This window comes from Scyliorhinus canicula, chromosome 5, assembly GCF_902713615.1.
Source record: "Scyliorhinus canicula chromosome 5, sScyCan1.1, whole genome shotgun sequence".
Taxonomy (NCBI): domain Eukaryota; kingdom Metazoa; phylum Chordata; class Chondrichthyes; order Carcharhiniformes; family Scyliorhinidae; genus Scyliorhinus; species Scyliorhinus canicula.
Window position 1 is genome coordinate 2,007,101 of NC_052150.1, and position 13,440 is coordinate 2,020,540.

Here is a 13,440-nt window from a genome sequence, read left to right on the forward strand (position 1 = left end):
GTGCCACCCCAACAGCTCTGCAATATTTCAAAGTTTTTAAATTGGTTTCTGGAGCTTTTAATCTTTTCCATCTCTTTCCTACCTGATCAATCAGCTCCCCCTCCCCATTGGGATATACTTTATTAGCTTAAGAACTAACTTACTTTATTTGAAATTAAAGTGAAGGATCTGGCTGAGTGGAAAACGAATGCAGCTTAGTTGAAAAAGAGCTTGACTCACCGACCAAAGTGCAATTAAATTTAGTTATATTCACCACATTGTTCCTAAGGATTTGTTGTCTGAATGACGCTTATAAAAACACAGCCTGAAGCACTGAGTGGAAAGAATGGGTTGCATTCCAATTATCAGGAGTGCTTAAGCTGCTTTAGGATGACCCCTGGTCTTGATTATATAATTTTGTTGCATTGAGAATATCATTCCAAAGATATTCACCAGAAGTAGATAATAATTTGAGCGTTTAAACCAAAAGCTATACTGCCTGAGGTAATTCTTAGATCGTACTTCACATCTCAATGGAATTTAAATTCTGTCGATCAACATCTCTTGTAAATGTACAAGACATTAATCTACCCCCTCTTCTCACGTTAAACACAGCAGACCACTCGCTGTAGCTCTTGAGGAGTCTTCACCTCAATTAAACAATCATTCTTTAAGGGTAACATCAGCGTGGGAGTCAGCCTTAAGATGGATTCCCTTACAGATTCAGCATTCTTAACTCATTCAGGTTCTCATCACACAGGGGCTGGTTTCGCACAGTGGGCTAAACAGCTGCTTGTAATGCAGAACAATGCCAGCAGCGCGGGTTCAATTCCCGTACCGACCTCCCCGAACAGGTGCCGGAATGTGGCAACTAGGGGCTTTTCACAGTAACTTCATTGAAGCCTACTTGTCACAATAAGTTATTATTATTTACATCCATTTTTATTCTGGATAATTCAGGATCTAACATTTTTTCGATTTCGCTCCGCAAATGGTAGTGAAGTATGACAGGACTCCAACTGCTGATGGTTCTGGTCCTTTATCATATCCCATATTTTCGGCTTTACTTAGGGAAGGTATTTGCCTTAATTTATTTAGAACATACAGTGCAGAAGGAGGCGATTCGGTCCGTCGAGACTGCACCGACCCACTTAAGCCCTCACTTCAACCCTATTCCCTTAAACCATTAACCCCTCCTAACTGACACTAAGGGCAATTTAGCATGGCCAATCCACCTAACCTGCACATCTTTGGACTGTGGAGGAAACCGGAGCACCCGAAGGAAACCCACGCAGACACGGGGAGAACGTACAGGTTCCATACAGACAGTGACCCAGCGGGGAATCGAACCTGGGACCTTGGCGCTGTGAAGCCACAGTGCTAACCACTGTCCCACCATGCTGCCTTGTAATATTCGTACTGCTTAATATTTACCTGAAGAAGAGTCATATGTACTTGAAACGTTAACTCTGTTTCTCTCTCCATAGATGCGGCCAGATTTATCCAACAGATTCTGTTTTTACTCAATATGTTGTAAATTCACAGAACAGAACTAACATTCTGCCTCCCCAGGAGCTGTTGATCCTCCCCCCCCCCACCACCACATTTTCATCCAACTCAATCAACACCTCTTTCTATCCCTTTCCCCTGACGGTGTTTATCTGAATGCATCTCTCCAGTTCCTTCAATCACTCCCTGTGCTGGCGAGTTCCACATTCTCGCCACTCTCTGCGGCCAAGGAGTTTGTCCTGAATCCCTAATCCACTAAAGGCTAATACTGCGGATGCTGGAAATCTGAAATAACAACAGAGAATTCAGGAAGGATCAGCAGGTCTGGAAAGAGAGAGACACAGAGTTAATGATCGCAATCCAATGGCCACGTTGCACCTGGAAAGCAGCTCACTGCAGCGCAGCGTGGCCATAAAAGCCAGGAGACCCCGCTCCCAGGATCTATCCGGCTCACAACACCTCGCGAGATTTAAAGACAATCTCACAAGACGTCACCATGTCAATCCCGCTCATTTCGTGTGGAATCACCTTTTAACAAATCTGCATATTAAGGCGAGATAGTTAGTCTCACTTTAATGTGCAGATTGCCGAGTTACGGGATCAATTTCCTTCATCCCTGAGACCTCGGGCGAGCAACGTTCAGCTCTGGTCTCCGGGGGACCAGATACAGCGGCAGTGGTTCAGGTCTCCCAGAGGAACAGAGGCCCCAGCTGCATGACCTTTGGGCAGGGTGCCACCCTGGCAATGCTCAGGTGGCAATACCAGGTGGCAGGACCATTGTCAGGGTGCCAAGCTGGCATTTTCTGCATGGGTGCAATCGGGCCGGGGGTGACTTGCGTGGATGTTGGGGGATTTGGGGGGATGGCTGGGGACTCTACCATAGTGCATTTGGGCTTGGAGGTGGGTGGGGTTAGGGGTCCCTTCAGGGGCCTTGGGGATTGGGCTGCCATCTCGCTACACTGGGGAGTTCCAGCGAGCGAAGCCCCTCAGTGTACAGACTGGGCTATGTGAAGCTTCACCCATACGTTCCCCATGAGGCCCCTTATCAAACCCGAGTCGCGATCTACAGCCGTGTGTTTCTCGGTGCTATGAACGGCGGGAAACACGAGGCTAAACATGCTCGCTTTATTTCCAATCAGTTAAATCACGCCTAACCTTTCAGCTCCCTGAGTTCGGAGATGTGCGGTCAAAACGGGGATGGGGGGGGGGGGGGGGGGGGGGGGGGAGGGTTAGTGGTGGATGTGGAGTTAATAGAGAGGAAAGAGTGAATTTAGTGAAAGTTAAGAGTGATATTAACCAACCCAACTGACCATCTTAGCTGAATGATTTGAATGGACAGAGATGGAGCAACGGTTCAGCGACCTTCCTGATCACGAAAGTTCAACCTTAACCTATTGAACAGTTTACAGGACTCCTTCATTGTTTAATTCCAATGGGAATCTTCAGTAGAATGCTGGGATGTGAGGGGTTTGATCCAAGATTATAACGTCCTCATTTCTGCTCTTGATATTTTTTGGCCTTGGTTTGTGAGATTTAAGATGATTGGGATCTAGGCCTGCAAGACGCTTTTCAAACAGGCAACTGTGCAAACACATGAGACCTTCATTGACGCTGATAAACGTCAGGAGAACAATGAGATTTTGTTTAAATCAAGTAATGAGGTCCAGTGAGGAGGAGGGCGTGGTGAATTCTGCAGACTGCACTGTTTAAGTTCAATCACATCCACTTTCTGATTGGCTGGCAGATTCTAGGGGTGGGACGACCTCACTCAGAGGGGCTGGCACCAAGACTTCAGGCAACTAATTGCCTGAACCACATAGTGTTGAGTCAGGGTTTGCAGGGCTGACCGAGGCTGGCTGACTCCTGACTATGTGGCTGATGGTGGGACTGCCACTTTGGTGTTAAATCCTGGACATTAACTCTGATTGGGGGCAGCACGGTGGCCTAGTGGTTAGCACAACCACCTCACGGCGCTGAGGTCCCAGGTTCGATCCCGGCTCTGGGTCACTGTCCGTGTGGATTTTGCACATTCTCCCCGTGTTTGCGTGGGTTTCGCCCCCACAACCCAAAGATGTGCAGAGTAGGTGGATTGGCCACGCTAAATTGCCCCTTAATTGGAAAAAAATAATAATCTAAATTTAAAAAAAACTCTGATTTGCTTCTGCACACACATCCTGGCCGCTGAGCGTTTCCAGCATTTTCTGTTTATATTTCAGATTTCCAGCACCTGCAGTATTTTATTCTTGCAAAGTTTTTGAAAGTTGTGTTGACTTCTGCAGTCTTTGTCCTTTATGTCTCATTTTTATTTTCCACTGGCTTCAGCAAAGGTGAGAGATGTGTCAGTTCTGGAGAGCACTTTTAACACACATCTTCAGCAACAGGTAAATGCAGGGTCAGTAGCCTTCCTTTAACACAGCAGGAAAACAAACATGCTTTTACTGAATCTGAGAAGACTCGTTAGTTCATGAGCCCTCCTACCCTGTTGGTTTACACTCTCTACATCAAGCACAGGGTGAATACTTCACCAAAGTTAAATGACCACAAAGCAGAGCATTGTTCTCCTGAAACCTTGATCAAAGCCCTGTGCTGGGACGGAGGACCCTGTGCTTAATCACTTTGTCACTCAGTCCTCCTTTATTGTATTTTAATTAAAGACCCAAATTAAAATGATGGATGCGGACTGACATTTTATTTGGTTGGCAAAATATCCTTTCAATTGAAAAATGATCGTGCCCTTTAACCTTGTGCAAAGAAAAGAAAAATCTTTTTTCTTTTGTGAAAATGTAAGCTAAATAATTTCTACCTTCTCAAAATCTCACCTGTGTTTAAACATCAAAAACTACCGAGATTTGTTTCTGAGTAAAACATATACAAATGTTACCTCAGCGAAATGGTACCAGATATGGTACTGATGCAATGGCAATTGGAAAACCTTTGATCCTGTCTCCTCCAAACATGCTTTGAATTTAAAACGAATCTCGTGTCGGGCCAAAGGTGGTGTTGACACCGGGCAGCAGACTTTCCCTCAGCTTCGGCCCCGCCCTGCCGGCCATAGCGTGATTCCTGCCACGTACCGACGGGAACATGGCATCAGCTCCTTTGCATTAATTTGAATGTGAATAACAGGCTGGAAGACCAGGGCTGGATTCTCCGGTTTTGGGACTATGTCCCCCACACCGTTGGAAAACTGTGGCCTCTCCCATCAGAAAAACTGCTGTCAAAAGGCCCCAGATTCCCAGCCCGGCAGAGGGAAAGCAGAGACCCATCGGGAAGCTTGGGGTGTCCCCCTCGGGATCGGGGATCACCCCCTCGGGATCGGGGTGCCCCCCCTCTCGGGATCGGGGTGCCCCCCCCTCGGGATCAGGGTGTCTCCCCCTCGGTATCGGGGTGTCCCTCCCTTGGGATCGGGGATCCCCCCCTCGGGATGGGGGTGTCACCCTCAGGATGGGGTGCCCCCCCCCGCTCGGGATCGGGGTGTCACCCTCAGGAAGGGGTGCCCCTCCCGCTCGGGATCGGGGTGTCACCCTCAGGATGGGGTGCCCCCCCCCGCTCGGGATGGGGGTGTCACCCTCAGGAAGGGGTGCACCCCCCCGCTCGGGATTGGGGTGTCCATCCCGGGATGGGGTGCCCCCCTCAGGATGGGGGTGCTGTGGCTGAACCTCCCATTGCTGTTGCAAAACATTAGCAACTCGCCCCTTGGGTTTCATTTGCAGGTTCCTGACCATTGACTATTGCCAATATCCTGGGAATGCTCTGAGGTCTCCTGATCATGGAGAGATTGATCTACATGACCTTTCTTCACATGTCCGCAGAATAATCAGGAAGATGGGCCTGGCTATGGTCGACCTTTGGAGCTCCAAGTGTTGGAACGCCTCATTATTCTCTGTAGATTCCCAGTTCCACAGCAGAGGAAGCAGGAATTACCACAGCAAACCCCACAGCAAGGACACCAGAACCCTCCCTGGCACAGAGCCCCTCTCAGAGTAACAGCCTCACCTTTGAGACTGTCAATCAACTCACTCATAAGGATCAGGCGAGCGATCCAGGCCCAAACGCCAATTGTGCCCCATTGGTAGCACGCGGTGTGAGTGTATGTGTCCCAGACACACACGGTTATCCTGACCATCTCCCTGTCACAACCTCGGTGTGAGACCTAGGCTCCACATCACGCTGTAGCCAAGCTCCTTGCAAAAGCACACATCCCTCCGTTACGCTGATCTGTAGGACCTGCCCAAACACCAGCCTCCTAACGTAGTCCCACAAGTCTGCACAGTACGAAGGTCTCCATCACACAATCAGCTGCCACCATTCTGGTGGGAAGTTACTGGGGCCACCCACTGGGAGAGCCAGGACCTGCTGTAGCAGCCACTGGTACCTCAGCTGGCAGGGGCGGGTGATGAAAATAGAGGCCTCCCATTACAGGCCGAGTGCAAGTCACTGATGGGCTCAGGGCTGCAGTGTCAGGTACACAATGTGGAAGGGACCGGGGGGGGGGGGGGGGGGGGGGGGGGGGAGGCAGCTGAGCAGTCAAACTCAGGATGACTGTGTCATTTGGGGGTTTCGAATGATCAAGGGACGGATCACCTTTCTGACCGTTTCTGTCTCTTCCACCTCCCCCTCACAGAGACATGGATTTCAGACAACAGTCAGCTTTGCTCACAATCTCCCTGGTCGCTGCTGCCATCGTGGATGTAAGGTGACGAGAAGACCCAGGAAGATACTGCACAACACGAAACTGCCCAGAACATCGGGAGGCAGCTGGTGAGGCTCAGGTGCCACCATCCACGGGGACGCGGTGGAGGTGCAAAGGCAACACTGGGTCAGGGCCCGTTTCTACCTTCAGCGCTCGCCCTCCGAGCTGCAGGACCGCTTGTGTCTCCGTCGACTCCACCTCACCAAGGAGGCTGTGCACCACCTGTGCCAGATGCTGGCGGACCTGGCACCGCGAGGGTCAGGAGGAGGACACCCGCTCCCGGCATCCGTCAAGTTGTCGGCTGTCCTCGAGTTCTACGCCTGTGGCTTGTCTCCGGGTTCGAGCGGGGATCTGTACGGAATTTCACTGACGCCCAAACACAGGTGCATCTGTAAGTCACAGATGCCCTCTAAGCCCAGGCAGAGACCTACATCCACCTTATCCTGGACCAGGATGCCCCGGCCTCTGGATTTGCTGCCATCACTGGTATGCCCAGGTCCAGGGGGATATTAATGGTACACATGGTGCCCTCAGATCACCGGCTCGACAGGGGGTGCCCTTCATTAATAGGAAGGGGTTCCACTCACTGAACGTGCAGTTAGTGTGTGATCACCATCTTGCACAACTGTGTATGATACCCAGGCAGCGTTCACGATGCTGACATCATGGCGCCCTTGGAAATTTCCGGCACCTTTGAGAAGTTGGCCAAGGGAGAGGGGTTGGCTAGTGGGAGTCAAGGCTTACCCGCTGAGGTCATGGCCGATGGCACCTGTGCAGAGGCTCCAGACCTTGGCGGAGAAACGTTATAATGATGCTCACTCAGCAACAAAGGACCGTCACCGAGCGACACCTCAGGCTGTTGACTTCCATTGCCTGGACCAGCCTGGTGGGTCTCTCCAATACTGCCCCCAGAGGGTATCCTGCATCGTGGTGACTTCCTGTGCCCTGCGCAACATCCCGTAGCATGTGGGTGACAGGCTGGAGGAGGGGGAGGAACAGCCAGGTCTCGAAGGATGAGGACGGTGTCCAGGGTGATCCAGCGAGGACGCGGACCTGGCTCGACAAGCTGCAGAACGAGTCCTTCAGGGTCATCAAACCAGGGAGAACGTGATCAGCTCCTGGTTCACTGACTAGGAGGCCTAAAGAGCAACAGCTCCACCACCATCACCCTGCGCCCCCAGTCCACTCTGCCCTCAGTCATCTGCTGTCACAATGTCCTCCCCTCGACCTTCCCTTTGGTCAGTTACCCCAAATTCTCTCAGCTTTTCACTCCTTCCCAAGACCACAGATCTCCGTCTCCTCTCTGAGGAGCATCACAGGAGCTGTATCAGCGGGTCTTATCCATGGGGAGGGTGGTGATGACTCATTGTGAGATGACCTCTGTTGCACCTCATTGTCTGACAAAGTCTGACTCGTGTCTTGAGGATCACTTTCCACTGACAGCCCGGGTGACCCCTGGTTTTGCAAAGCGGTCTCCCTCTCATGGGGTACATTGTTTTGGGGGCGGGCGAGAAGTAAGCTTTGGGCTCATAGACTGGGGATGCTGTCATACCCGGGTGTCTCTCACTGCGTCTCCCATGACCTCTCACTTCTCAGCGAGGATGGCTGCCTGTGGAACCGGTGGTGGGAAGGTTTTAAAGGTGGGTTTTTATGGGCAGCCTGCTGGTCCGTTTGCATTGATGGAATCGCGCATCCCTGGCATGTCTGGCAGCAGCACAAAACTGTTCTGATTCTCTCCTGGGGGAACCACTTAGTCTCCAAACCAGAGAATCCACCAGTTGTGATACTGTTACAAAAATCATTATTCCAGATCATTTCGGCAAAATGCTAGAACACTCTAACTTGCTCTAACTTGCTCTAGAGTTAAATACTCTAACTTACTCTAACCCACATGCTTGATGCATTTTTAAAAAATCTTGCTCAATTTTTAAAATTTAAAAAAAAATAAATTTAGATTACCCAATTATTTTTTCCAATTAAGGGGCAATTTAGCGTGGCCAATCTACCTACTCTGCACATTTTTGGGTTGTGGGGGCGAAACCCACGCAGACACGGGGAGAATGTGCAAACTCCACACGGACAGTGATCTTGCTCAATTTTTAAACTAAACAAGTTTTTCTTCTAATTTCTCAGCCTCTTTTTCACTGCATCACACCATCCCGCTATCTCTGCATCACTGCATCACACCATCTCGCTATCTCTGCATCACTGCATCACACCATCTCGCTATCTCTGCATCACTGCATCACACCATCTCGCTATCTCTGCATCACTGCATCACACCATCTCGCTATCACTGCATCATTCTCCATCACTGCATCACACCATCTCGCTATCTCTGCATCACTGCATCACTGCATCACACCATCTCGCTATCTCTGCATCACTGCATCACACCATCTCGCTATCTCTGCATCACTGCATCACACCATCTCGCTATCTCTGCATCACTGCATCACACCATCTCGCTATCACTGCATCATTCTCCATCACTGCATCACACCATCTCGCTATCTCTGCATCACTGCATCACTGCATCACACCATCTCGCTATCTCTGCATCACTGCATCACACCATCTCGCTATCTCTGCATCACTCCATCACTGCATCACACCATCTCGCTATCACTGCATCATTCTCCATCACTGCATCACACCATCTCGCTATCTCTGCATCACTGCATCACACCATCTCGCTATCACTGCATCATTCTCCATCACTGCATCACACCATCTCGCTATCTCTGCATCACTGCATCACACCATCTCGCTATCTCTGCATCACTGCATCACACCATCTCGCTATCTCTGCATCACTGCATCATTCTCCATCACTGCATCACACCATCTCGCTATCTCTGCATCACTGCATCACACCATCTCGTTATCTCTGCATCATTGCATCACACCATCTCGCTATCTCTGCATCACTGCATCACACCATCTCGCTATCTCTGCATCACTGCATCACACCATCTCGCTATCTCTGCATCATTGCATCACTGCATCACACCATCTCGCTATCTCTGCATCACTGCATCACACCATCTCGCTATCTCTGCATCACTGCATCATTCTCCATCACTGCATCACACCATCTCGCTATCTCTGCATCACTGCATCACACCATCTCGCTATCTCTGCATCACTGCTTCACTACATCACTACATCACTCTCCCTCACTACATCACTCTCCATTACTGCATCATTCTCCATCACTGCATCACTCTCCATCACTGCATCACTCCATCACTATATCACTCTCCATCACTGCATCACTCTCCATTACTGCATCATTCTCCATCACTGCATCACTCTCCATCACTGCATCACTCCATCACTATATCACTCTCCATCACTGCATCACTCTCCATCACTGCACCACACCATCTCGCTATCTCTGCATCACTGCATCACACCATCTCATTATCTCTGCATCACTGTATCACTCTCCATCACTGCACCACACCATCTCGCTATCTCTGCATCACTGCATCATTCTCCATCACTGCATCACACCATCTCGCTATCTCTGCATTACTGCATCACTCTCCATCACTGCATCACACCATCTCGCTATCTCTGCATCACTGCATCACACCATCTCGCTATCTCTGCATCACTGCATCATTCTCCATGACTGCACCACACCATCTCGCTATCTCTGCATCACTGCATCACTACATCATTCTCCATCACTACATCACTCTCCATTACTGCATCATTCTCCATCACTGCATCACTCTCCATCACTGCATCACTCTCCATCACTGCATCTCTGCATCACTCTCCATCACTGCATTACTGCATCACTCTCCATCACTGCATCACTCTCCATCACTGCATCGCTCTCCATCACTGCATCACTCTCCATCGCTGCATCACTCTCCATCACTGCATCACTGCATCACTCTCCATCACTGCATCACTCTCCATCACTGCATCGCTCTCCATCTGACATTCTGGGCAATGAACGTCACAACAGCACCAATCACTGGTGTGGAACGTAACACCATACTCCAGTTTCCCAAAAAATGAACCAAATCTTTGAGGTGAATTTCAATCTTGCTTCATTTAGAAGACTTGCAAATTTCTTATTGAAAAATGTAGACCATAAACTACAAATAGAACAACTTGAAATGAACTGAGTGCCTGGAATTCTTCTGTTCTGAGAGGACCAATCACAGACACAACTTCACATGGAAAACGCCAGGAAATTCAGTAAATCGGGCGTTTGCGATTGTCATCAGTTTCTGACTGTGATAATCAACTGACCAATAAAGTTGTAATGTAAACATATGACGGGGCACTAACATTATTGAGCTTGAATTAACTGCAGGAAGTCCCTACCTGACTAAGTTTTTGGTATTGTCAGGGTCTTGTGCTGTCACGGCTCCAACCACAGTTCCTTGTTTTGTATTTTCATAAACATCCATTATATAAAAGGGTACGGAGAAAACTGGAGGTTCGTCCACATCCCCAATGATAATTTTAAGATTCGCTGCATCCTTGAATGGGCCCAAGTTCCAAAAGCGAGGATCAATGTGAGTGTTCTCTCCTTCTATTGTTACTGTAAACACTTTCTTCTTTTCATAGTTTAGTGGCTGAATGCAGGAACAGATGGCAAAGATTAGTTATTTTTTTAAATCGTCCAATAGACAACACAAGATCATAGATTTCAATCTTACAGAAATGTTCTTTTTAAATTGTCACCTTCTTTAGGATAATAACACCTTCCCTGGTATCTTTGTCTGTGGAAATGGTGAAAATGCCTAAACCGTCTCCGTCAATGATACTGTATTTCATATCCGCATTCACTCCAATGTCAGGATCAGTCGCCTTAATCTTACCAACAGCTGTGCCCACAGTGGCTGACTCAGGTACATACAGCTGGTAATTTTCTGTGAATAAATAGAGAGATGCATTTGAATATCGAGCACAATGTAAAGATAATCTTTGCCAAAATATAATCATGAATACAAATATGCCAGTAAATTAAGTCCACGAGATGAAGATAAACGCATGGTCATGAAGGTAGAGTTGGATCGGTAAATATATTGGTAGGTATGGTGGCAAACAAAGAGTTGGAAACATTTAAAGAAACTATTTGAAATGTTCAACGAAAACTCAAGTGAGAACGATCCGTTGGTGATTCACAAAGGAAGTGAAGAAGAATGTTAGATTGAAAGGAGAGGCTTATAATTTTGCAAAAGTTACGGTCAGTCTGAAGATGAAGAATATTTTGTGAACCAGCAAAGGGACACCAAAAACTTGATAAAACAGAAAAGAAATCAAATGAATGTTAATTATCCAGCAATATAAAGGCAGGTTATAAGAGCTTTTCTAATTATATAAAAAGGAAGTGAGTAGCTAAAGTCAACATTGGTCAACCTTGAAGGGAAGACAAACAATTAACAAACATTTTTTGTCTTCCTTCACAATAAAAGGGAATGGAAGAATGAGGATATTAAGGTAATTAATTGCAACAGAAACAAGAACAGCAGAAACTCAAGGCAATGTAATTTGACAAATCTCCAGGGCCAACATCCTCGGGTCCTTATTAAAAATAGCTGCAGGGAGATTGGGTGTATTGGCTATAATTTTCCAAAATTCCACTGGATTCTGGACTGATCCCAGCAGATTGGAAATTAGCAAATGTAACACCACTATTCAAAAAAAGAGGCAGAGAGAAAATAGCCAGTTAGCCTGACATCAGTCATTGGGAAAGTTCTGAAATTTGTTATAAGGGAGGTCTCACCCATGTACTTAGAAAATACAATTCGAAAAAATCCAGCCGGGCGCCTTTCAGCACTGCCCCACAAACGGGGACCAGGGAGAACAGCACTTGGGGGCTCTCGCAGAACGGCATTTAGGGGGGGTCTCCCAGGTGATCGGAGACCCCCGGGTGATTGGCCTCTGGGCAGGTTGCCAGGTTGGCAGTGCCAAGATGCCTGGGTAACATTTTGTACGGGTCAGGGATAAGGCTCGGCGGTGCCCTGTCCATATGAGGTGGGGTGCGGATGGGGCTCGGGACCCTCAACAGGTGAGTTGGGTTATTGGGTAGTTCCGGGGGTCACGTCGGGGGTCAAGAAATTGGGGCACCGTTTTGTGACTGCATGCGCCCCCTACGGGCGGTCCGCACTGAGATCCGAAACAAAGAGTGTCGTTCGCTAAGGATGTTGGCGTGTCAGAACGTTAGAACGACTCCACCAATCCTGCCCAGAAGGGGCACCTTGTTTTCTTTTTGCTTAGATCTTGCCCATAGACAGGTTAAGTGAGTGAGCAACAAGGTGGCAGATGGAGTGTAATGTGAGGTTATTCACTTCAGTCTTTAGAATAGAAAAGCAGAATATTTTTTAAACGCCATGAAACTTATAAATGTTGATCTTCAGAGAAACTTGGGAGTGCTCATACAAAGAATACAAAAAAATAGCAATGCAAATCGAGCAAGTAATGAAGAAAGCAAATGGTATGTTGGCCTTTATTGCAAGTGGAATGGAGTTCACGAATTGTGCAGGGATTTGGTGGGATCAGGAATACTGTGTGTTATTTTGGTCTCCATATTGAAGGAATGAGAGAATTGCATTGGAGACGGCACAGTGAAGGTTTACTAGATTGGTCCCTTGGATGAGAAGGTTGCCCGACCATGAGAGGCTGAGAGGAAGATTCGCCTTCTGGGGATTCCAGGGCACGGAGGAGACACTCAGCATAGGACACTGATCATTTTGAATGGAGATGAGGAGAAATCTCTTCACTCAAAGAGCTGCGATTCTCTACCCCAGAGAGTTTGGATGCTCGATCATTGAATATATTTAAGGCTGGAGTCAGAAAGGGATGTAATTTCTCAGGGATGACGGATATGATTGGAAATGGGGTACGTGGAGTTGAGGTCCATGACCAGCCAGGGTTGTACTGAATGCCGGAGAAATCTCGGCATTTCCTGTTGCTATTTCTTGCGTTCTTACCTGAATGAACTAATTATCTGAATAGAAAAATTTGAAAGGCTGCTGGGGAAAAACCAGGGAGTGTGTCAGTCTGAGTAGCTCTGACAGAGAACCAGCATGGTCACAATAGGCTGCATGGCCTCCTTCAGTCCTCCAGTCATTCTATGATGTTACGATTCTGATAGTAGTGATGGAATTTTGACACTTTCTCTGGTGGCACACAACGAGGAAACTGAAATGTTAAACCATCACAGGAGTTCAAATCAGTGATGGAAGAAAATGGAGTCTGGATTTGATTGTGATGGGATATCATTT

At 48.0% G+C, this 13,440-nt stretch overlaps 1 protein-coding gene across 9 annotated transcripts in view; it reads right to left on the reverse strand.

Moving 5' to 3' along the window:
* LOC119965741 (cadherin-18-like) overlaps nt 1-13,440 on the reverse strand; it is a 787,515-nt gene that overhangs the window by 53,161 nt on the left and 720,914 nt on the right. For 8 of the 9 annotated variants that reach the window (XM_038796509.1, XM_038796511.1, XM_038796505.1 and 5 more), the window contains 2 exons: nt 10,895-11,082; nt 10,532-10,785 (listed from right to left, as the gene is read on the reverse strand). In XM_038796509.1, coding sequence (XP_038652437.1) covers nt 10,532-10,785; nt 10,895-11,082 — 442 coding nt within the window. Of the gene's footprint in view, nt 1-4,369; nt 4,542-10,531; nt 10,786-10,894; nt 11,083-13,440 lie in introns of those variants that run through there. The other variant, XM_038796514.1, reaches the window with a different exon arrangement.